The sequence below is a fragment of the Mustela putorius genome, unplaced genomic scaffold (genome assembly GCF_011764305.1).
Source record: "Mustela putorius furo isolate JIRA1106 unplaced genomic scaffold, ASM1176430v1.1 tig00003972_pilon_pilon_pilon, whole genome shotgun sequence".
NCBI lineage: Eukaryota > Metazoa > Chordata > Mammalia > Carnivora > Mustelidae > Mustela > Mustela putorius.
Genome location: NW_025422115.1, coordinates 14343643 through 14371546, shown reverse-complemented (window position 1 = coordinate 14371546; position 27904 = coordinate 14343643). Strand labels below are relative to the sequence as shown.

The 27904-nt window shown below is 38.6% G+C and overlaps 1 protein-coding gene across 2 annotated transcripts in view; it reads left to right on the top strand.

Annotated features, from left to right (window-relative positions):
• OCA2 (OCA2 melanosomal transmembrane protein) overlaps positions 1-27904 on the top strand; it is a 388170-nt gene that overhangs the window by 54089 nt on the left and 306177 nt on the right. For both annotated transcript variants that reach the window (XM_045070700.1, XM_045070701.1), the window contains 2 exons: positions 16759-16857; positions 23383-23565. In XM_045070700.1, coding sequence (XP_044926635.1) covers positions 16759-16857; positions 23383-23565 — 282 coding nt within the window. The remainder of the gene's footprint in view (positions 1-16758; positions 16858-23382; positions 23566-27904) is intronic.

Here is a 27904-nt window from a genome sequence, read left to right as displayed (position 1 = left end):
TCTGGATTCTTAATTTTATCCCATTAAGTTTATATGTCTATCCTTATACCAGTACCACACTGTTTATAGTACTGTAGCTTTGTAGTAAGTTTTGAAATCAGAAAATCTAAGTGCTGAGACTTTGTTCTTTTTCAAGGTGTTTTGGGTTTTTTGGAGCTCCTTGAGATTGCATGAGTTTGAGGACTGGCTTTTCCATTTCTGCAGAAATGGCCATGGGAACTTTGATAGAGATTGTATTGAATATGTAGATTGTTTTAGTAGATTGTAGTATTTCTTTTAAAGATTTTATTTTATTTATTTGACAGAGGGAGACACAGTGAGAGAGGGGACACAAACAAGGCAGTGGGAGGGAGAGAAGTAGGCTTCCCGCTGAGCATGGAACCTGATGTGGGGCTCAACCCCAGGACCTTGGAATCATGACCTGAGCCAAAGGCTCAGATGCTTAATGACTGAGCCACCCAGGCACCCATGCCTTAGGGAGAACTGACATTTTAGTGTTATTAAGTATTTCTAGCCATGAACATGAGATGTCTTTCCATTTATTTAAGTCTTTTTAATTTCTTTCAGCTATGTTTTGAAGTTTCCAGTAAACAAATCTTTCACCTCCTTGGTTAAATTTATTTCATTAATTAATGAATCATTTAATTTAATTAACCATTAAATTAATTATTAAATTTATTATTAGATAAATTTATTTTATTCTTTTGGTTACTATTGTAAATGGAATCATGTTAATTTATTTTTCAGATTGTTCATTGCTGGTATGGAGAAATACAATACACTTTTGTGTTGCTATTTCACCTGCAACTTGCTAAATTCATTTGTTAGCTTTAGTAGTTTTCCTATGAAACAATTTTTTTGGGGGGATTTTCTATATGTAGGATCATAGGATCATATCATCTGCAAATGAAGATAGTTTTACTTTCTCCTTTCCAATTTGGATGTTTTTAATTCTTGCCCAATTGCTTCGGCTGGAACTTCCAGTACAGTGTTGAACAACAGTGGTGAAAACAGGCATTCTTGATTTGTTCCTGATCTTAGCAGGGAAGCTTTCAGTCTTCTCCCATTGAATTTGATGTTAGCTGTGTGTTTTTCACAAATTCTTTTTACCATATGAGAGAAGTTCCCTTCTATTCCTAGTTTTCTGAGTGTTCTTCCTTCTCCCAGAGAAGTTATGCTTAAGATGGAAGATGACAAGAAGACATAACCACTGGGGAACAGTGGCTGAGACCATGTTGTTCCCTAGAGACTGTTAAAGCTAAAAGGATTTTGTGCTCCCTTGCTCTGCCGCTTGCCGGAACACCCCCCCCCCCCCCCCCCCCCGTCAATCTCACAAAACAAACCGAGGGTTGCTAGGGGGAGGGGGGGTTATGGACATTGGGGAGGGTATGTGCTTTGGTGAGTGCTGTGAAGTGTGTAAACCTGGCGATTCACAGACCTGTACCCCTGGGGATAAAAATATATGTTTATAAAAAATTAAAATTAAAAAAAAAAAGCTAAATGGAGATGTATTTTGGAAAGATTTAAGGATGATACCATGAGCAGATATTGATACCACGCTGGAGAGTATGAGATTCATCTTCTGTGCCAGTGTTTCTCACAGTGTGGTACTATTTCAAAATCCCTTGGGTGTTGTAAAAATATAGCTCCCTGAGCTATCTATCCACTTTTCTGAATCAGGATCTGTAGGATAGGGTCATGGGAAATTGTCTTGAAGCAGAGTCCCAGAGGGTTTGCTTGTAGGCTTACAGTTGGAAGCACTGTCACAGAGGAAGAGAATGGAATGAGAATGGCAGGAGGAGGATGTGTTGGCAGACTTGGGAATGGGAATCTAACACCCTTGGAATTTTCCTGATAATTCTAGGACCCCAGAGTTTAAAAAGAGGGTGATAAGAGGGAAACTTCAGCAAGTAGATTTTAGGAGCACACTAATCATTTGTAGGCATGCTGATTTGAAGTGTGAGCATGGCCAGACCATATTGTTGTCTATACATAGACATAGCTGTGGCAGCATCCCATCTATTGTGCTTAGGTGCATGGGAGATGCTAAAACATGCTAGTTTCTCCTACCCCATGGAATGGATGGCTTTCCCTGGCTCTAATCATGTGAGTTGTTATAGCTGATCTTGTCCCTCTATCTTAAGCTTGGTGTTGGTTTGTGCAATGCTAGGTATTGTTCTCATGGTATAGTTGAGGGGTAGATATATAAACAAGTATGCAAAGTGTGCAGTCAGTGACACAACAGAGGGGAGTGCAAGGTACAGCAAGGGCAGGAGTGGGATGAGCTCTCCTGGAGGAAAATGGATCTACACAAAGGAACGAAGAGTGCCAAGAATGTAAATGGTTTTAGTCAATATGTATATTTCTTCTTATTGTCTTTAAAAGATAATAATTTTAAAAATAATAAAAATGCAGTACATGTTTTATAACACATGTAAAAGTATGACAGCAATAGCACAAAGGTTGGGAAGAAAGAAAGGGGAGCATATTATTTTAAGTGTACCTTTGTGCATTATAGATGTATATAGTTATGAATACAAATATTAGTATTTTATGTTAGAGAGGAACAAGTATAATACAGTTTTAATTTAGACTGTAAGAAGCTAAAGATGTATATTGTAAATCCCAAGGCAACAACTAAACTAACAAGGAACTATAGCAAATAAGCCAGCTACAAAAGGAATAATATGGATCATACAGAATACTCAGTTACTGCAAAATAAGGCAGAAAAAGAGAAAAAGGGATCAAGGAATAGATGAATAAATAGAAAACAAATAGCAAGATGGTATATTTAAACCTAAATATGCAATAATCACATTATATGAGAATGGACTGAATACCTTATGTATAAAGGAACCCACTTTATTTATTTATTTATTTGAAGATTTTATTTATTTATTTGACAGACAGAGATCACAAGTAGGCAGAGAGGCAAGGAGTGGGGGAACAGGCTCCCTGCTGAGTAGAGAGCCTGACCAGGACCCTGGGATCATGACTTGAGCTGAAGGCAGAGGCTCCAACTCAGTGAGCCACCCAGGCTCTCCCCCTCACTTTATTTTTTAAACAATATTTAATTAATTAGTTTGAGAGAGAGAGAGAGAGAGAGAGAGAAAGAACAGAAGGAGAGGGGGAGGGAGAAGCAGACTCCCCACTGTGCAAGGAGCCCAACACAGGGCTTCATCCCAGGACCCTGAGATCATGACCTGAGCCGAAACTTAACTGACTGAGTCACTCAGGCACCCCTAAAAGAACCCACTTTAAGTATAAAAGCACAGATAGGTTAAAAGTAAAAAGAGGGAAAAAAACATACAATACTAAAATGGATACAAGAAAAGTAGAGTGGCTATATTAATATTAGAACAAGTGGATTATAGAGGAAAGAATATTACTAGGAATAAAGATGGCCATGTCATAAAGGGGTAATCTATCAAAAGGGCATAATACTTAAAAAAATAATTTTTTAAAGACTTTATTATTTGTGTGAGAGAGGGGGGAGAGAGAGAGAGAGTGAGAGAAAATGAGTGGGCAGAGGGAGAGGCAGAAGCAGGTTCCCCGCTGAGCAGGGAGCCAGATGAGGGCCTGATCCCAGGACACTGGGATCATGACCTGAGTCGAAGGCAGAGGCTTAACTGACCAAGCCACCCAGGTGCCCCAAAAGGGGCATGGACTTAAGAAGAGCTATAACATTTATGAAGCAAAAAGTGATAGATCACAAGAAGAAATAGATAAACCCCAAATCATAGTTGGAGATTCCAGGACCTTCTCTCATTAATTGATGGAACCCCTGAAGCCTGGAAGTATTCAAATGTATGTCACACACAGGGGAGAGATTTGTGGTGTATAGAGAAATTTGGCGCAGTCCATCATTCTCTGTGATGTTTCTAATCCATGTGTCCGCTCTAGGCCACCAGGATGAGTATCTCCTCTATCCAGGCAATTTTCTAAGAAGAGCTTAGGAAATAGACTAAAATATGTTGCCAGCAGGGTCTACCTAGGAACATGAGATAGGAACTAAATCTGCCATGTACACTTGAATATCTTGTTGATTTCAAATTAAAGGTAGGTCAGAAAAGTTTGTTAAAAATAGCCTTCCTTTTTCTTATATGGGATATCACTGCTGAGCATATGGTATACATGCACACACAGTATCAAAAATATTAACAAAAAGTATAAAATGGTCTTCCAGAGAGCTGTCTAACCCATCAAAATAATATGATCTTATGTTTCATACGGTAATATATTAAGACACTTACAGTTAATCTGTATTCCTATTAACAATGCTGATTTTTTTTATCCTTGGACTCACACATTCATTGGTCTACCTGGGAAAAATGACTATGAAAGAAAAAAATCTAGCTTTTTTCTCAGGGCCCATACTCCTTTCATTAACGTGAGGTCTTATATCATCTCCCTTGAAAACACACAAGTCTCTCTGGTTTGTTTTGGGAGGAGTATACTTTTGTTTTTTTAGGTAATAGAATAGAAATGACTTATCTCTTTAAAAACCAGACTTGTCGCATCACCACTTCCTTAAGTGGGTAGGAGAAGAATAAATGAAAGAAGATGGGATTGGGAGGGAGACAAACCATAAGTGACTCTTAATCTCACAAAACAAACTGAGGGTTGCTGGGGGGAGGGGGTTTGGGAGAAGGGGGTGGTATTATGGACATTGGGGAGGGTATGTGTTTTGGTGAGTGCTGTGAAGTGTGTAAACCTGGTGATTCACAGACCTGTACCCCTGGGGATAAAAATATATGTTTATAAAAAATAAAAAATTATATTAAAAAAAAAACCAGACTTGTCATAAGCCTATCCAATGTTAATGATTTATTTTCTGAATTTTCCAGCCAATTGGAGTGAATGTTAGTCTGATTTCCTCTCACAGGTTTTTTTCTGATTAAAAGAATCTTTCCAAAACGGATTTTTTGCTTATTTGGTTGAGATTTTAACACTTTTTTTTTTTTTTTTTTTTTTTTTTAAAGATTTTATTTATTTATTTGACAGAGAGAAATTACAAGTACACTGAGAGGCAGGCAGAGAGAGAGAGAAGGAAGCAGGCTCCCTGCTGAGCAGAGAGCCCGATGCGGGACTCGATCCCAGGACCCTGGGATCATGACCTGAGCCGAAGGCAGCGGCTTAACCCACTGAGCCACCCAGGCACCCCAAGAGATTTTAACACTTTTTATACTGCAGTGAATTTTCCAAATGGAATTCTTTCCCATTCCAACCATCTGCTTTGAAAAAAGGGATTGCATCTTTTACATCCAAAGTATTACTTAGCCCAAGGACCAGCACTTCTATCTTGCTACATTTGTGTTAACCCTGGAAAAAATGGGCACCAGTCTTTTTTTATTGTGATTTTTTGGGGGGCTATACTGAACAATCACCGTCTTCTGCTGCAAGCTGGCTAAGGACAACCACGCATGCTTGGCTTTATTACTAATATGTCTACTTTGTATGCCTCACTGGGCCCAGTCACCACCTGACTGTTGCAAGCCCATCTTTTTAAACTACAAACCTGAACTGTAGACTGCAAAAATCACACCACCAGGCCAACTAGCTATTTGAACTATTTTCCTTGGGGGAAATAATTCAAATTGGATCTTAAATGCATCTGATTGTTTTTAATTCAAGTAAATCCTTAAATTGTCCTGGTAAACCTCTGTCAAAAAGACTTCCCCAAGCCTTTGGGTATCCTGTTAACCCTTTGTGTGATGAGTAATATCCATTCATATTTAACATTCTTGTGTTAACTGTACTTACACATATTATGGGAAAATTTTTAAACAGTATCTAGAAATTCTTTTTAATATCAAGTTGCACCATCTGTAGCAAAACTAGTTGTTTAAACAAAGATTAACATGAACATTATTTTGGCAAACAGAAAGTGACAGGACTATTTATTTATAAAGAATGAATTTTTAAAATTCCCTTTTTCTATTTCTGCATAATGTACAGGACCTCTTGGTTTGGTGACTCTTTTGAAACTTAAGTGGTTCTGTAATACCTATTTTCCCCTTTGGCTTGCTTGGTTTTAGGAGGCTTTTAAAAATAATTATTTCCTAGACTAACTAGGAATGATAAGTGGAAACAATCAGTTACTTGAAGATATCATGAGATACATATTTTAAATATATTATGAGAATATATTATTTTCATTCTTTATTTCAGGATATCAGTACAGCTTTCCATCTTACCATTTTTTGAATTCCAATTTTCTACCTGATCATCTCTATGTTATTTCTTTTCTGTGTATAACTTCCCTTCTGTTACAATTGATAAATTCATTTTTCCTTTTAAATAGTTATATGGGTGATATCTCATTGTGGTTTTGAGATATCACCTCACACCAGTTAGAATGGCTAAAATCAACAAGTCAGGAAATGACAGATGCTGGCGAGGATGCGGAGAAAGGGGAACCCTCCTACACTGTTGGTGGGAATGCAAGCTGGTGCAGCCACTCTGGAAAACAGCATGGAGGTTCCTCAAAATGTTGAAAATAGAACTGCCCTATGACCCAGCAATTGCACTATTGGGTATTTACCCTAAAGATACAAATGTAGTGATCCAAAGGGACACATGCACCCGAATGTTTATAGCAGCAATGTCCACAATAGCCAAACTATGGAAAGAACCTAGATGTCCATCAACAGATGAATGGATCAAGAAGATGTGGTATATATACACAATGGAATACTATGCAGCCATCAAAAGAAATGAAATCTTGCCATTTGCAACAACATGGATGGAATTAGAGCGTATCATGCTTAGCGAAATGAGTCAAGCAGAGAAAGACAACTATCATATGATCTCCCTGATATGAGGAAGTGGTGATGCAACATGGAGGCTTAAGTGGGTAGAAGAATAAATGAAACAAGATGGGATTGGGAGGGAGACAAACCATAAGTGACTCTTAATCTCACAAAACAAACTGAGGGTTGCCGGGGGCAGGGCGTTTGGGAGAAGGGGGTGGGATTATGGACATTGGGGAGGGTATGTGATTTGGTGAGTGCTGTGAAGTGTGTAAACCTGGTGATTCACAGACCTGTACCCCTGGGGATAAAAATATATGTTTATAAAAAAAATAGTTATATGGGGGTGCCTGAGTGGCTCAGTTAGTGAAGCATCTGCCTTTGGCTCAGGTTGTGATCCCAAGGTCCTGGAATCAGGTCCCACTTTCGGATCCCTGCTCAGCAGGGAGTCTGCTTCTCCTTCTCTCTCTGCTGTTTCTCTCTCTCTGTTAAATAAATAAATAAAATCTTTTAAAAAATAAAATAAAGTTAAATAAATAAAATCTTAAAAAAAAGAAAAGAAAAAGAAAACGGGTGCCCGGGTGGCTCAGTGCGTTAAGCCTCTGTCTTTGGCTCAGGTCATGAACTCAGGGTCCTGGGATTGAGCTTCACATCGGGCTCTCTGCTCAGCAGGGAGCCTGCTTCCTTCTTTCTCTCTGCCTTCCTCTCTGCCTGCATGTGATCTCTCTCTCTTTCAAATAAATAAATAAAATCTTTTAAAAAAATAAAATAAAGTAGTTATATGCAACTGATAAATTATTGAACACAGCATCTGAAACTAATGATTTAACTATATGTTGACAGATTGAATTTAAATAAAAATAAAATAAAATAGCATGTAATATTTTATGTAGACAAAATAATATATGTGATGTGTCAGTAAGTTACTTTTTAATCCCCCATGATCTTCTTCATTATTTCTTATATTCCACATTTGAGTGAATATCGGTAAGTTATGAAGTTTAATTTTCATAAACCAATTGGCACCTCTTTTGCCTGATCCCTTTGCTTCCTAATACGGGGACTACTTCCTGGAACTTTGTATTTATAATTCCTCTGTGTGTGTGTTTGTATACACATCTCTCTCTCTCTCTCCCCATCTCTTTATTTATTCTATCTAAAACCATGTAAAAGGATCCTAAACAAGCTTATTTTTAAGCTTTATAGAAGTTACATCTTACATGTATTCTTCCGTGAATTCCTTTCTTCACTCAACATTATGTACCTAACACTTACCCATATTGCTTTCTTTAGCTGTAGTACATCCAGTTACACTGCTGTGTAAAATTTCATCTGTATGAATATTCTATTGTATATTGATTTTGTACCTTCCAACTTTGCTGAATTTGAATTTATTAGTTCTAACAGTTGTGTGTAGAATATTCTACATATAAGATCATGTCATCTATGAACAGAGATAATTTTATGCATTTCTTTCCAATTTGGATGCATTTTATTTCTTTTTCTTGACTAATTGATCTGGCTAGAGCTTTCAGTACTACACTGTGGTTAGAAGCAAAACAGGTATTCTCAAATTGTTCATCTTAAAGGAAAATCTTTCAGTATTTCACCTTTGGGTATGATGTTAGCTGTTTTTTATGGCCTTTATTGTGTTGTAGTTTCCTTTTATTCTTAATTGCTGAATATTTTTATAAGGAAAGTGTGTTGAATTTTGTCATATACTTTTCTGCATCAATAGATGATCATGTGTTTTTTTCCTTCACTCTGTTAATGTGTGTTTCATCAATTGATTTTCATATTTTGAACCATCCTCGAATACCAGGAATTAATTCCCCTTGGTCATAGTGTATAATCCTTTTAATATGCTGCTGAACTGACTTGCTAGTATTTTGCTGAGGATTTTTTGCATCAGTATTCACCAGGGATGTTGGTCTGTGGTTTTCTGCTCTTGTAGTGTCTTTGATATCAAGGTAATGCTAACCTCACTGAATAAGTGTCCCCTCTTTTTCAGTTTTTTAAGAGAGTTTGAGGAGGTGATGTTACTCCTTCCTTAAACCTTTGGTAGAGTGCATCAGCCAAGCAGTCTGGTTCAGGGCTTTTTGTTGTTGTTGGGAAGTTTTTTTTTTTTAAATTTTATTTATTTTTTTAAGTTTCTTTTCAGTGTTCCAGAATTCATTGTTTATGTACCACACCTAGCGCTCCATGTAATACATGTTGGGAGGTTTTTGACTACTGATTCTATTTCTTTTTTTTTTTTAAATTAAATTTATTTATTTTCAGCATAACAGTATTCATTATTTTTTCACCACACCCAGTGCTCCATGCAATCCATGCTCTCTATAATGCCCACCACCTGGTACCCCAACCTCCCACCCCCTGCCACTTCAAACCCCTCAGATTGTTTTTCAGAGTCCATAGTCTCTCATGATTCACCTCCCCTTCCAATTTCCCCCAACTCCCTTCTCCTCTAACTCCCCATGTCCTCCATGCTATTTGTTATGCCCCACAAATAAGTGAAACCATATGATAATTGACTCTCTCTCTGGCCATACCACCCTGAACGCACCCGATCTCATCTGATTCTATTTCTTAATAGTTGTAGGTCTATTCAGATTTTTCTTTTTCTTCATTTTCAGTGTTGGTAGGTTGTGTATAGATAGGAATTTACCCATTTTGACTAGGTTATCCAATTTGTTAACATACAATCATTCAAACTATGCTCTTATAATCTTTTTTCCCCCCTGTAAAATGGTAGTAATATTCCTGCTCTCATTTCTGATTTTAGTGATTTGAGTTTCTCTCTTTTTTTCTTAGTCAATCTAGCTAAAGATGTGTCAATTTTATTGATCTTTGTAAAGAACCTACTTTTGGTTTCACTGATTTTCTCTATAGCTTTTCTCATCTTTATTTTATTAGTCACCTCTCATATTTATTTTCTTACTTCTTTCAGATTTTGGGTTTAGTTTATTTTTCACTTTCAATTTTTTTAAGGTATAAATTTAGGTTGTTGATTTGAGATCTTTCTTCTGTTTAAATGTAAATACTTACAGCTATAAGTGTCCCTCTTAGTACTGCTTTCGGTTCATCCTATAAATTTTGGTCTGTTGCATTTTCATTGTCATTTGTCTCAGGGCATTTGTCTTAAACTGTATTAGTTTGCTAGGGCTGCCATAACAAAGTGACATGGAAAGGGCATTTTAAACAACAGAAATTTATTTCCTCATAGTTCTGGAGGCTGTAAGTCCAAGATCACGGTGCTGACAAGGTCAGTTGCCTCAAATACCTCTCTCCTTGGCATGCAGATGGCTGCCTTCCTATTGCCCCTACACACTGTTATTGTACATGAATCTTTGGTGTCTCTTTCTGTATCAAATTTCCTCTTCTTACAAGGACAGTAGTCAAATTGGATTAGAATCCACCCTAATGACCTCATCTAACTTAATCACCTATTTAAAGATAACTCCAAACACAGTTATATATAAGATATTGGGGGTTAAAACTTCAACGTATGAGGGGCTTTTTTGGTTGGAGGGCATACACAATTCAGCCCACAGAAGATATTTTCTAATTTCCCTTGTGATTTCTTCTTTCACCCATTGGTTGGTTGAGTGTTTGGTTTAATTTTCATGTATTTGTGAATTTTTCAGTTTTCCTTTTGCTATTGATTTAAATAGCAATAAATTGGAAATTTAGGGAATTTCTATTCCCTATAGCTATAAAATAGCTATAAAACTAGCTATAAAATAGATATTTTATTGATTTGCTATTGATTTTTTTTAAAGATTTTATTTATTTATTTGACAGAGAGAAATTACAAGTACACTGAGAGGCAGGCAGAGAGAGAGAGAAGGAAGCAGGCTCCCTGCTGAGCAGAGAGCCCGATGCGGGACTCAATCCCAGGACCCTGAGATCATGACCCGAGCCGAAGGCAGCGGCTTAACCCACTGAGCCACCCAGGCACCCTGATTTGCTATTGATTTAAAAATAGTTAATTTTACTATGATCAGAAAAGATACATTGTATTATTCCAGTCTTTTAAAATTTATTAAAACTGGTTTCATGGCATAACATATGGTCGATCTTGGCAAATGTTACATGTGTACTAGAGAGAAATGTATAATTTTGCTGTTGTTGGGTAGATTGCTCTCTGTAGGTTTTTTAGGTCCAGTTGGTCTATAGTGTAGTGTGAGGCCTCCAGATCCATATGTATCTTTTGTTTGATTTCTAACCATTATTGAGAGTGGGGCATTGAAGTCTCTAGTCATTATTGTGGAACTATCTATCCCTTCAATTATAAGTTGTCTGCCTCATATCTTTTGGAGCTCTGATGTTTGGTGTATATTATTTACAATTGTTATTGACAGCATATAGTTGAGTCATATTTTTTGTTTTGTTTCCGTTTTAATCCCTTTGATTATATGCCTTTTTTTTTAAATTTTTTATTTTCTATAAACATATTTTTATCCCCAGGGGTACAGGTCTGTGAATCACCAGGTTTACACACTTCACAGCACTCACCAAAGTACATACCCTCCCCAATGTCCATATATGCCTTTTGATTGATAAGTTTAGTATATTTAAGGTATTTAAGGTTATCATTCATAAAAACAGAACTACTTTTGGCATTTTGTTTTCTGTTTTGTCCCTCATTTCCTTCATTACTGCCTTCCTTCGTGTTTAGTTGACTTTTGTAGTGACATGTTTTGATTCCCTTCTCATTTTCTTGGTGTATGTTTTATTATATTTTCTTTATGTTTACAGTGACAATTATGTATGACATTCTAAAGTTATAACAACCTAATTTGAATTGATACCAACTTAACTTCAACTGCATACAAAAATTCTGCTTCTCTGTAGTTCTGCCGCCCTTTGTTATCGATATCACAAATTACCTTTTTCTACATTGTGTACCCATTATCATAGATTTATAATTTTTTATGGACTTATTTTTTAAATCTTGCAGAAAATAACTAGTGGTGTGTTAGGCTGAGGAAGTGGGAAACAGCCTTCATGATTACAACTGATTATAGACATTGTCTCTGAGCAGCCTGAGCTATAGGTTTTCTTTTTTGCAGTTAAATAAACTTAAAAGCCCAGTTATGCTTGCAGAGAACAAGGATAGTTTCTCTGAAGCTCTGTGTATATCTGGGTGAGAAATCACAGTTTCCTCCCAAATCTTCTAAAAAATGGCACATGAGTGGGTGGCAGGTTTGCTGCTCACTTTCCTTCCTCAGATCTGCTTTCTGTCAATGGACACACTTGGCTATTGTCCGTGTGATCACTTTTGGGGCAAATCCAGCTTTTCCTAGCCTGCTGGTTTGCTTTTTTCCTTCTGGAAAGGTATCTTGGACCAGTGAATCCAGGATAAAATAGGCCAGAAACAAGAGTCAGAGATAGAGAGGGAAAGAGAGACAGAGGAAGGCAGTGGCATCATTTTGTACTCCTTGTTACTGGCTCTGGATTCCCTGCCAAGCAGAGCTGGCTTCTGTCCTGTATTGATGGTGTCTACATGATACAGAGATTGAGAAAGAATGAGATCAAACCTATTTCTCTACACTGATGATCAAACCATTACCTCTCCAGCATGTTCTTTGCATTAATCATTGTCTCATATCTGGTCTTTAGAAATGTGAATCTTCTCAGAAGTGTTTATTAGGTATTTAATATTTTTAACATTCTTAGATACTTTTTTCCTTGATAAAATGACATAAACACCATAGGACTACCCAGTGTTTGGATCTAGAAAGAACTAGGGTGTCTGGAGCTAAGATAACGGTTATAGACAGTTGAGGGCTGGGAGGTGTTGCAAACACACTGTATCCATCTTGCGGGTTGGCATTGATGGGTCTTATTTACAATCATGGCAGCAAGGTTTCTTGATAATGGTGGACCTGAATCAATTCTAGCTGTTTAAAATTTACTGCTTAAGGGACAAGGGGTGTTAGAGAGGAGAAGGGAGTTGGGGTAAATTGGAAGGGGAGGTGAATCATGAGAGACTATGGACTCTGAAAAACAATCTGAGGGGTTTGAAGTGGCGGGGGGATGGGAGGTTGGGGTACCAGGTGGTGGGTATTATAGAGGGCACGGATTGCATGGAGCACTAGGTGTGGTGAAAAAATAATGAATACTGTTTTTCTGAAAACAAATAAATTGAAAAAATTAAAAAAAAATGCCAAAAAGAAACCCAAAAAGTGTGTCATAAGCTCCTAAGACAGGTGTCACCCACATATGACTCATCTGTTTCTCCACAGATAAAACAAAATATTTAAAAAACAAAACAAAAAAGAAATAAAAATAAAATGTGGCTAATACCCAGGGCTTTGGGGACAAGGATTTGTTCTCTTCTATAACTGAAAGGCATAGTAAGGCTCTCTGTGGACCATAAGCACCAAGATACTTCTTTCCCAGTGACTCCACTTCTAGGATTCTGTCCTAGGAAACTTTTGGAGGCACATACAAAGACTTATCTACTAGGACTTTCATAATGTTTGTTACTTATATTAGTAAAGAAGTAGAAATTCCCTAAATTTCCAATAGCAGAGAATGGTTATGCTTAATATGGGGATCCACGTAAGGGAATATGAATATTGTAGAATAACATTTAATAACACAGAAATGTTAATGACTTATCTAAGTTAAACAATTAGAGAACAAAGCAACTTATTTGTTTGAATGTATGTCTGGAAACTCATATTTGAGGATGACTTTATTATTTTTTTTATTATGTTCAATTAGCCAACATATAGTACATCATTAGTTTTAGAAGTAGTGTTCAACAATTTGTTAGTTGCATATAACATCAAGTGCTACTTTAAAACTATTCATTTATATGTAGAAAACTAAAGATTGAAAGGAAGTTCTTTATTTTTTATTTTTTAGCTCTTTACTTAAATTCCACTTAGTTAACAAACATTGTAATATTCTCAATATGGTAATTCAACACTTCCACACAACACCTGGTGCTCCTCATGACAAGGGCACCCCTTAATCTCCATCACCTATTTCACCCATCCCCCACCCACCTCCCCTCTGGTAACCATCTATAGATAAGCTTGTATCTTTGAAATACAGAATTATATATAATAATTTTATCCGTTATTCTCTTCTGTAGTTTCCAAATTATCCAAATAAGTATTGCCTGCTTATAAGTTTACAGGCATATATGAATTTTACACATGTATACACAGAGTTGTTGAGACACTAGGAAAATAGACACTTGAATTTTGTGAATTTTGACAACAACCTGGGCTTAGATATGAAGTCAGAGAAATGTCAATGAGATTTTTTTTTTCAGAAGGAAAAAAGTTCAGGGATAATATAGATCTCATTAATATTTTTTACCTTAATTAAGTCAGAAAGAAAAATCACTGTGAAATACGTTTCTTGGGTAATCCTGAATCTTTTCTATATGCAGTTTGTGAGTTTTCTGTATTCCAGGACAGAAGGGCAGGGATCCTGTGAAGTAACTTGGTCTGAAGCCCTCTCTGAGCCTCCCTTCTTTCCAAAAATGAAATGGACTGGGAACAATGGAAAATAATGCCTGGACAATGTAAAATTAAATTTAAATTTGGAATAGCCTGAAGCCTTTGGGAAATTTCCCAGCAAAACTAATTTTATTTTTGGCTCTTTAGAATCATAACTAAATATTAAAAAACTTAGAAACTACTTCCTATATACTTAACTACAATTATAAAATACTGTGTGTAAACAAAGTGCAATAGAAATGTTAAAAAATGAAATCAGCCATCTGTCCCTCTTTTGCTCAGCTTCTTTATTCTCTGTCATTTGGTCTTCTATATCACTAATTCTTTCTTCTGCCTCATTTATCCTAGCAGTGAGAGCCTCCATTTTTGATTGTACCTCATTAATAGCTTTTTTGATTTCAACTTGGTTAGATTTTAGTTCTTTTATTTCTCCAGAAAGGGCTTTTATATCTCCCGAGAGGGTTTCTCTCATATCTTCCAGATGTGTTCACCTCAGAGAAAATAAAATGGACTTTTGACTTTTCCCCATTTTTGATTTTTTTCCTTCGTGGCCATAAGGTGAATTCTCAGCATTGCACAATGTGGCACTGCCATGAGCTTTGCTGAGAGCCTGTGGATAATGCTTTCTAAGGAGCAATGGCACCTCCACTCTCTTGAACATGCTCTGCTCTTCAGAGGGTAGGTGGTATTTCTGAGCACATTATTGATCTGATAATGATTTACAAAACTGTTTCATGGAGTCAAAAAGGCAACTCATGCAAATAAGCTATGATTACTGGGATTAAATGAATTCATTAAGTGTTTAAGCACTGACATTGAACAGGGTACCAGTCAAGGTACCCGATAAAACAAGATGGAAATATCATGGCCGCCATTCATAAGAGGCTCACAGTGTTATAGAAATAATTGAATTGAATTGAAACTATGCTTACCATTTATATCTCCTAATTTAGTGTGACTCACTTTAGTGAGTTTTTCCTTTTAATCCACATTATACAGCTGAGAAAATGGAAGCTCAGAGTGGTTAAATAATGTGAGTGAGGTCTCGGTAACAGTCACCTTTCCCAGGAATGCTATCTAACAGACCACCTCAGGGAGTAATGGAAAACACTGGTTATTAGTTGACTCATTGAGACATTTATCTAAATGTGCCTAAGGCCCTTCTTCATTTACAGTTATGAGACATGAAAAATTTAAAACCCAACTAATTGTTTAAATCACTTTGAACAGCTAACAGTTAAAGTGTATAAATTATTAAATCACTCAAGTGGAATTCGTCTTCCATCCTTGCTCTCATGTGTGCTAGTTAGGGCATCTATTCTATACCTTGTTCTCTGCTGTGCTCTTCTTCCTGGCTATTTAAGCTCCTGAAGACAGAGTCCTCTCTTATCTGTGTTCCCCAGTAAAGTATGCAGGGCTGCCCAGAGGTGTACTCAGAGAACACATTGGTGGCCCAAGACAGACTCCCTTCCAGGCTCTGGTGTGGAATGGTAGGTGTGGTTGGGCACAGCTCAGGGCCCTGGTTTTATCCACCCATGAGACCAGTGTCTTATTGTCTGTTGTCACAGGTGCATGCTGGAATGAAAGGAGAAAGAGGGTGGAAATATATTTTTTTTCCTTTCTCTGCCTTTACTGTTATTGTCCCTGGTGAGTGTTTCACGGCATCCACAGCAGCTCTGTGTGGCCTGGGATCCTTTAGGAAAGGCAATGTATTTGTGTGTAAAATGACATATTCCCAACAGTTAATAATGAAAATTATTACTGCAGCTTTTCATGAAAAGCTGGTTGCTTTTACACATCATGTGTCCTTGAATGAGGACCATATGTTTGTGGGCTCTCTTGTGCTCTCTTGAGCTCCTGATTTGGATAAGTTTATGGTAGCCCTTCCTCTAGTGCAGGCCAGCCCAGTGGAGGGGGTGTCCCTATAGTGTGAAGCTTTGCTTTGTTTCACTTGTGGCTTCCATCCCCATGAGAGAGCCATCGTTGCCATTTTATCATTTCATTTTGACCCCGTGGGTGCTGAGTTTTGCTGGTCTTCAATGGGGAGCCAGTAGGATTTTTTTTTTCCAGTAGGATATTTTAAATGTATGATATTTAAATACTGTGATCTTAGGAAGTAGAATTTTCCGAGTATAAAAAGGCCCATCAGACTTTGAACAGTTTTCTCCATGAAAAGTTCTGCATGGAATTGCAAAGCCTGAAAGTATTACTCCTACAGTGTCTGGTTTCTTATGTGTTTCTGTTTTGCATTGCCAACCTGGTTTATGCTGGCGAGGAGAGTTGTTTCTTTTTTTCTTCCCTTTTCTTTCTTTCTTTCTTTCTTTCTTTCTTTTTTTTTTTTTTTTTAGGAGAGTTGTTTCTAATGGTCTCTTTTAAACTATAGCTTTTTAAAATTCAGTTATAACTTATGTAAAATTTATCACTGAATTTCAGGCATGTTCTTGGATATAGCCCCAATTACCAGTGAACACTTCCACCATTTTTGTGTTGGTGATCCTTTTTCCTTCACTGTGTCTTTCAGGTCTCACTCTTCTTTACCTCAGTTCTTCAGTTCCAGGTCAAAAGACCCCTATTTTACAGAAAACACCCCTTTGCTGAGAAATTCCTCACAAGAGAAAAGGTGAGTTTCCCCCCAACCCACTTGTAAAATAAGAAATCTCTGAGCATTGCCCTTGGCATTTATGTTGGAGAATTTCTCCCTGAGATGTGAATTTTCACCTGACATATTGTTTGGTCTCTGCCAGATCCTTGTCAGTTCAATGTAGCATACATTCATGATTCTAGTAGTTGTAGTCTATAGCTTGTGAATTTCCTTGAGCATATCTCTGTTCCCTTAAATAACACGTGTACACATTCATGCATGTACACAGCTCTGATGGGCCATCTTACCAGGCCAGGGATTCTGAGCTGGGTGAGGAAGACACAGTCCAGAGTTATTTTTTGTTGTAACTGCTGGAGCAGGGGTACTACTGGCATTTAAGGGTAAAGGGCAGGGATGCTGCTTAACATCTTGCAAAGCACAGGACACTTCTCCACCACAAAGGATTATCTGTCTCACATGTTTAGCGATGAGATTGAAAATGTATGATTTAAGAGGAACCTCCACTTCCTGCAAGTTTGAAGGTCCTACTGGGGACAGATAGGATTGTTCTGGACTCTCTGATCAGAGCTGATCTGGAGGATAACTCTGTCCCCTAGGATAAAGGGCCCTGATCCAGGTATCCAAGCTCATCTCTTTTTCTTTTTGCAGACAAACTTTCTGGAAGCCTGAACTGCCTGCTCAGTATCCCCTCACATCCCACACATTGCAAACTTGGTGGCTTTGTGACAGACCCTTCCTTTCCTGTCGCCTGACCCCATGCACCTGCATCAGCAGGCAGGCTGCTGTGTTACCTACACCTCCCTCCCTCCCATCCTCTAAGGAGTTGCCCACCCTCTTTTCAGCCCTGTCTGCAAACATTGTGGGGGGGACTTCATACTTTATAGAGTGTATCAGAATTTTGGGGGGTACTTGTATGCAATGTGGATTTCTAGGCTCAGTTGCTGAAGACTCACTCCATTTAGATAGGGTGAAAGAATATGGGTTTAATCACCTCCCAGTGTAGGGACAGTCTGGCTCCCTCAGGGAGATTCCTGATGACAAGTTGTGTCTTCCTGCAAAAGTTCCCACTAAGGCCATTGACTAGACAAACTTCCTCCCCTTATTGCTCTCCAGGGAAGTCTCACTCAGAGGGGCTCAAATGTCACCATTGGTTCCCCTCCCAAATCCATCAAGAGTCAATTCTTCTGTGCTCTTAAATACCACACTCTTACCCATACTTTAGAACATGCCTTATGTTCCATAGTTATGCCTACCAGCCTACCTTTTCTTCGTCTCACATCCTAGTGTCCAGCACAGCCCCTGCAACCAGGAGGATAACTTATTTTTTCTCCATTTCTCCTAATACATAACTTTAAAAACAAACACTTAAAACATCAATTCCTTTACTTCTTTCATTTGAATTACTCGATAAACCATGAAAAACCCACAACAAATATCATCCTCATTGGGAAAAAGCTGACAGCCTTCGCGTTGAGATCAGGAACACGACAAGGATGCCCACTCTCACCACTCTTGTTCAACATAGTATTAGAAGTCCTAGCAACAGAAATCAGACAACAAAGAGAAATAAAAGGTATCCAAATTGGCAATGAAGAAGTCAAACTCTCTCTCTTCACAGATGACATGATACTTTATATGGAAAAACAAAATGACTCCACCCCCAAACTACTAGAACTCATGCAACAATTCAGTAAAGTGGCAGGATACAAAGTCAATGTACAAAAATCAGTTGCTTTCTTATACACTAACAATGAAAACACATAAAGGGAAATTAGAGAATTGATTCCATTTACTATAGCACCAAGAACCACAAGATACCTGGGAATAAACCTAACCAAAGAGGTAAAGGATCTGTACTCGAGGAACTACAGAACACTCTTGAAAGAAATTGAAGAAGACACAAAAAGATGGAAGACCATTCCATGCTCTTGGATCGGAAGAATAAACATTGTTAAAATGTCTATACTGCCTAGAGCAATCTATACTTTTTTTTCTTTTGAGATAAAGATTGAGGTTTTTTTTTTTTTTTTAAATTTCTTTTCAGCGTAACAGTATTCATTGTTTTTGCACCACACGCAGTGCTCCATGCAATATGTGCCCTCCCCAATACCCACCACCTGGTTCCCCCAACCCACCACACCCCGCCTCTTCAAAACCCTCAGACTATTTTTCAGAGGCCATAGTCTCTCATGGTTCACCTCCCCTCCCAATTTCCCTCAGCTCCCTTCTCCTCTCATTCTCCCCATGTCCTCCATGTCATTTGTTATGCTCCACAAATAAGTGAAACCATATGATAATTGACTCTCTCTGCTTGACTTATTTCACTCAGCATAATCTCTTCCAGTCCTGTCCATGTTACTACAAAAGTTGAGTGTTCATCCTTTCTTATGGAGACATAATACTCCATAGTGTATATGGACCCCATCTTCCTTATCCATTCATCCCTTGAAGGGCACCTTGGTTCTTTCCACAATTTGGCAACCGTGGCCATTGCTGCTATAAACATTGGGGTACAGATGGTCCTTCTTTTCACTACATCTGCATTGGGCTAAATACCCAGGAGTGCAATTGCAGGGTCATAGGGAAGCTCTGTTTTTAATTTCTTGAGAGAATTCCACACTGTTCTCCAAATTGGCTGCACCAACCTTCCCACCCCCAGTGTAAGAGGGTTCTCCTTTCTCCACATCCTCTCTAACACACGTTGTTTCCTGTCTTGCTAATTTTGGCCATTCTAACTGGTGTAAGGTGGTATCTCAATGTGGTTTTCATTTGAATCTCCCTGATGGCTAGCGATGAACATTTTTTCATGTGTCTGATAGCCATTTGTATATCTTCTTTGGAGATGTGTCTGTTCATGTATTTTGGCCATTTTTTGATAGGATTATCTGTTTTGTGTGTGTTGAGTTTGAGAAGTTCTTTATAGATCCTGGATATCAGCCTTTTGTCTGTACTGTCATTTGCAAATATCTTCTCCCATTCCGTGGGTTGCCCCTTTGTTTTGTTGACTATTTCCTTTGCTGTACAGAAGCTTTTGATCTTGATGAAGTCCCAAAAGTTCATTTTTGCTTTTGTTTCCTTTGCCTTTGGAGACATATCTTGAAAGAAGTTGCTGTGGCTGTTATCGAAGAGGTTACTACCTATGTTCTCCTCTAGGATTCTGAGGGATTCCTGTCTCATGTTGAGGTTTTTGAGTTTATCTTTGTGTATGGTGTAAGAGAATGGTTGAGTTTCATTCTTCTACATATAGCTGTCCAATTTTCCCAGCACCATTTATTGAAATAGACTTTTTTCCACTGTATATTTTTTTCCTGCTTTGTCGAAGATTATTTGACCATAGAGTTGAGGGTCCCTATCCTGTCTCTCTGTTCCACTGGTCTATGTGTCTGTTTTTATGAATACCATGCTGTCTTGGTGATCACAGCTTTGTAGTAAAGCTACATGGTGGCATGCCACCAAGGTGGCATCAGCAACGTGATGCCACCAGTTTTGTTTTCCTCTTTCAACATTTCCTTAACAATTCGGAGTCTCTTCTGATTCCATACAAATTTTAGGATTATTTGCTCCAGCTCTTTGAAAAATACCAGTGGAATTTTGATCAGCCTGGCATTAAAAGTATAGATTGCTCAAGAACTCCCCAAACTCAACACACACAAAACAGATAATCCTATCAAAAAATGGGCAGAAGATATGAACAGAAAGTTTTCCAATGAAGACATACAAATGGCTATCAGATACATGAAAAAATGTTCATCATCACTAACCATCAGGGAGATTCAAATGAAAACCACATTGAGATACCACCTTACACCAGTTAGAATGGCCAAAATTAGCAAGACAGGAAACAACGTGTGTTAGAGAGGATGTGGAGAAAGGAGAACCCTCTTACACTGGGGGTGGGAAGGTTGGTGCAGCCAATTTGGAGAACAGTGTGGAATTCTCTCAAGAAATTAAAAACAGAGCTTCCCTATGACCCTGCAATTGCACTCCTGGGTATTTAGCCCAATGCAGATGTAGTGAAAAGAAGGACCATCTGTACCCCAATGTTTATAGCAGCAATGGCCACGGTTGCCAAATTGTGGAAAGAACCAAGGTGCCCTTCAAGGGATGAATGGATAAGGAAGATGGGGTCCATATACACTATGGAGTATTATGTCTCCATCAGAAAGGATGAACACTCAACTTTTGTAGTAACATGGACAGGACTGGAAGAGATTATGCTGAGTGAAATAAGTCAAGCAGAGAGAGTCAATTATCATATGGTTTCACTTATTTGTGGAGCATAACAAATGACATGGAGGACATGGGGAGAATGAGAGGAGAAGGGAGTTGGGGGAAATTGGAAGGGGAGATGAGAGACTATGGCCTCTGAAAAATAGTCTGAGGGTTTTGAAGGGGCGGGGTGTGGGAGGTTGGGGGAGCCAGGTGGTGGGTACTGTGGAGGGCACATATTGTATGGAGCATTGCATGTGGTGCATAAACAATGAATTCTGTTACACTGAAAAATTAAAAACTAAAAGAACTCATGTTTCATTGGAAAAGCATAATGTGTAAGCATTTGTCCTGGGCACATGGAGCACAGAAACATGACCTGGGATGCCAAGCTGTTCCTTGTCGTTGCACACTGAAATAAAGTTCTCGGACACCAATCTGAGCGGTTGTGCAGGGCTGCCTCTGCAATGGAGAGCAGCAGCAGCTGAGTCCTGCACATACCATTTATTTATTTATTTGCTCATTTATTTATTTATGTCAGAAATGCAAGGACAGATGCCTCCAAGTGTGGGAAAGAAGTACAAAGGGCAAAAATAATGAATGCTGTTATGCTGAAAATAAATAAATAAAAAGAAACTGTAAGAAGTACAAAGGGATGGCAAATATCTTGAAGCAAATTTGCATTTTCCCATGTGCAAAGGCATGCAGGGAGTCAGTCATGGGATAAGGGAGGAGTGGGTTGTATGGGCTGGCAATTGCCAGGTGCAGAAAGAGGAGACTGGGGGTTACATTCTTTCCTAGCTCCTAACTTATGCCCTACCCCCAGGGATTATGGGGTCCCGCTCTTATCCCACCATTGCATTCAATAGCTCGAGAACAAGAACTCTGCTGCTGTTCCCTCTGCTTCCACAGTCACTCGTTAGGGCTTACAACATATTTTCTAAGAGTAACTCCAAGTGCCTCATACCAAAAACCACTACAGAGGAACAGAACATGGGTCAGGTTTTCTTCCTTTCAAGGTTTTGAGGGCAGGAATGTGCAGCTGATGGTATAAAGGTTGGTGCAGGCTGTGTACCTGCACTGACCAGCCTAGTAGCTACTTGTCACAGGCATTATTCAAAGTTAAATTAATTAAAATTAAGTAAGGTTAAAAATTCAGTTCTTCAGTTACACACTTCAAGTGGCCAATGAGCATGTGTGACTACCGTGCTGGAGAGGACAGAGAAGATGCCTATTGCCACAGAGAGTTCTATTGCACAGCATTGTTCTAGTTACACTGGCGTTAGCTTTCTTCTGGACACTTCTAAAAGAAGTTTCCTTGGTTTCAGTTTTTATTACAGTTGTATTTGTTCACCAGTTGAGGGAGTCCTGATAATCATTCCTTACATGTAAGTATTTCCCAGTCACAAAACTCTTTATTTTCAATATTGATTAGTTTGCAGCACGGTCAGCATTCATTTGTTATTGCTACACATTAGTTTCACATAGCCTAATTTCCATCTTTGGGCTTCTCTTTATGAATAAGACTATTTTTTTTTCTTATTGTAAACCAGTTTGAAAGCAGTTACACCTGTTGAGCTAGTTGGGCTTGAGAGGCATCATTGGTTTCTAAGATCACAGCCCATTATGTCAGTGTGGTTATCCCATGAATATTCCTGGCAATACATGAAAATACTAGGCTTTAGTGCAACTTCACTAGAGTCAAGTGTATCTGAACTGAAGGTTTGTTCAGAAGCCCAGAGATTCAACTAAAAGTAAATGGATGTGTCCACATGTCATTTTGAGAAAAGTTTGTGATGCCTTTTGAATCATCCTTCTAGAGAGAGATTCCGTTCTTGGGCCCATCGAGTCCAGCACTGATGTTCTCCACTCTTGCTCATGCTCATGTATAGGTTGAATGGAAAAGCCAGGTAGACCATCTTCCCTATAGCTCTATTATGGAAAGACAACTGTAGGCATATACCACTCATTCTCCTTCAAGAAAAGTGTGACAACTAGGTATTGAGAACTCCAGCACAATCAAAGAGAAAGCAAATACTGAAATGAACTGGAGTTGGTCTGAGCCAGAAACAGCTTTATTGGAAAGTTCCGAACTCAGAACAAACTAATGTTTTTATTTGAGGTCATATGCATGACCTCAAATGATTTTCCTTAAGCTAAATGCTCTGTGATGTCAAGAAAGACCAAGTCCCACCAGTATGACAGCACTAAAATGTCTGTGGTCCTTTTAAAAACCAGAATTGGTTTCACATTTCAGACTTACCACTGAAATGAAATCTTATTTTAGTGATGCTACTATTTCTGTGAAAATAACCACAAAGACTTGCTTTCCAGGTCATGGCGCATGCCTATTTGCCACCCAGATTTCATCACTGCTGAAGAATCTTGGGGAAACAGCTCAGCTGAGGGGGAGGGAGGATCCCTGCTGATCAAAGACTTGGCTGGTTCCTCTGGATCCCAAGAGAAGGGGAAACCTCTGGACAGTGCTCATATCAGGTTCCGTCTTTTGAAGCTGAGGTAGGAAGACTTCGAGTGCTGGCACTGGCACAGGGTGATGGTTGCACAGAGCATCCCTGGGATGGGCTGGGGGCGGTTCTCAGCCTCACTGCATCCTTCCCAACCAGCAGAATGAAGTTGAGGAAGAAGGGTTTTCACATTTGGCCAGGCTGTTCTTTTCCTGAAAGGTTATCTACATCTTCTCCAGGACCTAGAAGATACGTAAGGAAGCACTGCTAATCAGCATGGGACCTGTAGGGCTACAGGACAGCCCGATTACAGACATAAATGACTAACATTTATCTATCTACACTCCTTCTAGTTTGTGTTGCGGGGGTTCTTCATGGCATGACCTCGGTTTGTAGATGGAATCAGTTCACTTTAGCAGTTCCTGTGGGGTTTGTTCATTCATTCTATCTATCTATCTATCTATCTATCTATCCTTATCATTTATCTATACCCATCATCTATCTATCTCTATCTTTATATGTATCTATTCATTTATTAAAATAATTAATTAATTAATTAATTTGACAGAGAGAGAGAGAGAGAGAGAGAGTGAGTACAGGGAGGGGGAGCAGCAGGTAGAGGGAGAAGCAGAGTCCCTGCTGAACAGAGATCCTGATGGAGGACTCGATCCCAGGACCCCAGGATCATGGCCTGATCTGAAGGCAGATACTTGACTGACTGAGCCACCCAGGTGTCCCCCCACCATGGTGTTTTAAAAACTGATATTATCCCTGGTAGTTGGTGATGAAACATGTTATTAGAAGGGTTGGCTCTAGTGCCAGGGCTCATCCTTCAGGAAACTGCTGTCCAGCCTGGTGTGAGTTGGGACCCTGAGGCTGTGAGAAAGGGGGTTTCTGGTAGTGGTGGTAGAAAGGCTATGCTTGCACACACAGAGGAGGGCTTAGGCATGCATGTATGTGGGAACACTGAGGGCATTATGTTGGACCATGAGAATGGTCTAGCCAGAACTGGAGCACTTTTGCTCTCTCCCTGCTTTGTCTACTGGGCTTTATAGGTACATTTACTTAAAGAAAGGTTTTGTTGAGAGACACATATTTGAAAGTGGCATCTCTAAGAACAGAATAAGGCTTGGGGACCAGGACTATCAGATCCTCATTCCAGATATGCTCTGAGGTAGCTGAGGCACCAGCAGAGGCAGACACATCCATTCAACTATCTCCTTGTCTCTTTCTGTTTCCCTCACTACACAGCCTTGCATGGGTTTCTACTAAGATGGTCTGTGGGAAAGCTCATGCATAGGTGAGAAGACAATTTGTAGCTATCAAATAATAGTATTATTATTTGTCTACATTAGGGTACCTGTCTTTTCTGAAACTGTTTGTAGACCTGATTAGAAATGTACCTATCTGCATGCCCAAATTGCACCTGTTTGTATGCTGAGAGGCCCACTCTCATTGTTCTATTGACCCTTCTATCAATCTTGAGAGGTAGATGAAGGAAGGGACTTCAGGGAGGATAAGGATTTTGCCTGGGGGCATGCAGCTTGTAAGCTGGGGGTGGGTAGGCCGGGATGTGTCCTCCATATCCTCCACCTGTTCTTGACTATGGAGATTGTGTTTCCCAACATGTTTCCCAGCCATGCATTGTTTTTTCATGATTGCTGATCTCAGCTGCCTGCATAAATGTGACAAATATTTGGCCACAGAGTCTGCTATGAAATTCAGTAAATTGTGTGAAAGTGTGTAAATAGGGATCTGGCCCTAAGGACCACCAGGATGGTGAGCTCTGACACTATTAACACCCTGCCGTAACTGATTGGTTCACAGCTTGAGAAGATGCCAGGTACTTCAACTGTCCCACACCGTGGAGAAATTAAACCGAGTACATTTGGGACTTTACTTTCTGTAGTTGCTTTATCTTCTAGGATTCATGGAATAGTTGCATTGAGCTTGCCACTGAACTAAAAGACTTAATGTCATTTTTTTTTTTAAAGATTTTTTATTTTATTAATTTGACAGAGAGAAATCACAAGTAGACGGAGAGGCAGCCAGAGAGAGAGAGAGAGAGAGAGAGAGAGAGGGAAGCAGGCTCCCTGCCAAGCAGAGAGCCCGATGCGGGACCTGATCCCAAGACCCTGAGATCATGGCCTGAGCCGAAGGCAGCGGCTTAACCCACTGAGCCACCCAGGCGCCCCAATGTCATTCTTTTTAACAGTTTAAAACATACCATGTATGGTCATTGGGAAACTTGTAAAACATATTTTGGGTTGTCAGCTTTGCTGTATATGGCCATTATGTAGAAAACAATTTGTGTTTAGGATAGCTAAATCAATGTCTCATGCTTTAAAAAAGAAGTATCATTTTGATTCCCATTTATTTGTTACTCTTTTTGAGTATAATTGACATAGGATGGTACATTAATTTCAGATATACAACACAGTGTTTCAACAAATGTATATGTTATGCTGTCTTCAAGTGTATTACCATTTGTCACCATGGAACGCTCTTGAAATACCAGACTATATTCTCTATGCTGTACCTTTTATTCCCATGTTTTGTACATTCTGTAACTAGAAGACTGTATCTCCCACTCCTCCTCACCCAGTTTGCCCATCCCTCTACCTCCCTCCCTCTGGCAACCATTAGTTATTCTCTGTATTTATAGGTTTCAGTCTGCTTTCTGTTTGTTTATTCATTTGTTTTGTTTTTTAGATTCCGTATATGAATGAAATCATTTGTTATTTGTCTTTCTCTTTTTGACTTATTTCACTTAGCATAATACCTTCTAAAACCATCCATGTTGTCACAGATGGCAAGATCTTGTCCTTTTTTATGGCTGAGTAATATTTCATTATATGTAAATGTAAACACCCCCCACACCCACATATTCTTTTTTTTAAATTTATTTTTTATTTATTTTCAGCTTAACAGTATTCATTATTTTTTCACCACACCCAGTGCTCCATGCAATCTGTGCCCTCTATAATACCCACCACCTGGTACCCCAACCTCCCACCCCCCTGCCACTGCAAACCCCTCAGATTGTTTTTCAGAGTCCATAGTCTCTCATGGTTCACCTCCCCACATATTCCTTATCCATTTATCTGTCGGACACTTGGGCTTCATCCATATCTTGGTTATTGTAAATATTATTAAAATAAACAAAAGGGCGCATATATCATTTTGAATTAATGCTTTTTTTTTTTTGGTAGTAAAGCAAACTGAATTAATGTTTTTGCTTTCTTTTGGTAAATACCCAGTAGTGCAATTACTGGATCATATGGTATTTCTATTTTTAATTTTTTTGAGGATCTCCATACCATTTTCCACAATGGCTATACCTATTTACATTTCTACCATTAGTGCTTGAAGGTTCCTTTTTCTCCACATCCTTACCAACTCTTCTTACTTCTTCTCTTTTTTATTTTAGCCACTGGGTTAGGTGATATCTCATTGTGGTTTTAATTTGTGTTTCCTGATGATGAGTGATGTTGAACATCTTTTTTTTTAAAAATTAAATTTATTTATTTTCAGCATAACAGTATTCATTAATTTTTTCACATCTTTTGATGTGTCTGTTGGCCAACTGTATGCCCTCTTTGGAGGACATCTATTCAAGTCTTCTGCCCATTTTTTAAATTGGATGTGTGTGTATGTGTGTGTGTGTTGAGTTATGTAAGTTTTTCCTATATTTTGGATATTAAAACTTTATCAGTTGTATCATTTGCAAATGTCTTTTCCCTTTCAGTATGTTGCCTTTTGTTTTGTTGATTGTGTCTTTAGTTTGATGTAGTCCCAGTAGTTTATTTTGGCTCTGTTTCACTTTCCTTAGGAAACATATCTAGAAAAATGTTACGATGACCAATGTCAAAGAAATTATTGCCTAGGAGTTTTAGGGTTTCACATCTCACATTTAGGTCTTTAATCCATTTTGAGCTTATTTTTATGTATTGTGTCAGAAGAGTAGTCCAGGTTTATTCTTCTACATGTAGCTGTCCAGTTTTTCCAGCACCATATATTGAAGAGACTGTTTTTTTTCCCCCTATTGTATATTCTTGCATCTTTTGTTGTAGATTAATTGACCATATAAGCATGGGTTTATTCTGTAGTCTCTCTTCTGTTTCATTAATCTATGTATCTGTTTTTGTGCTAGTACCATATTGTTTTGATCACTATAGTTTTATAGTATATCTTGAAATCTGGGATTCTGATACCTCCAGCTTTGATTCCCATTTAAATAGGGCTGTTGCATCAGAGAAATTAAAATAAAAACCACATTGAGATACTACGTTGCACCAGTTAGAATGGCCAAAATTAACACACAATAATCAACAAGTGTTGGAGAGGATATGGAGCAAGGGGGCCCCTCTTACACTGTTGGTGGGAAGACA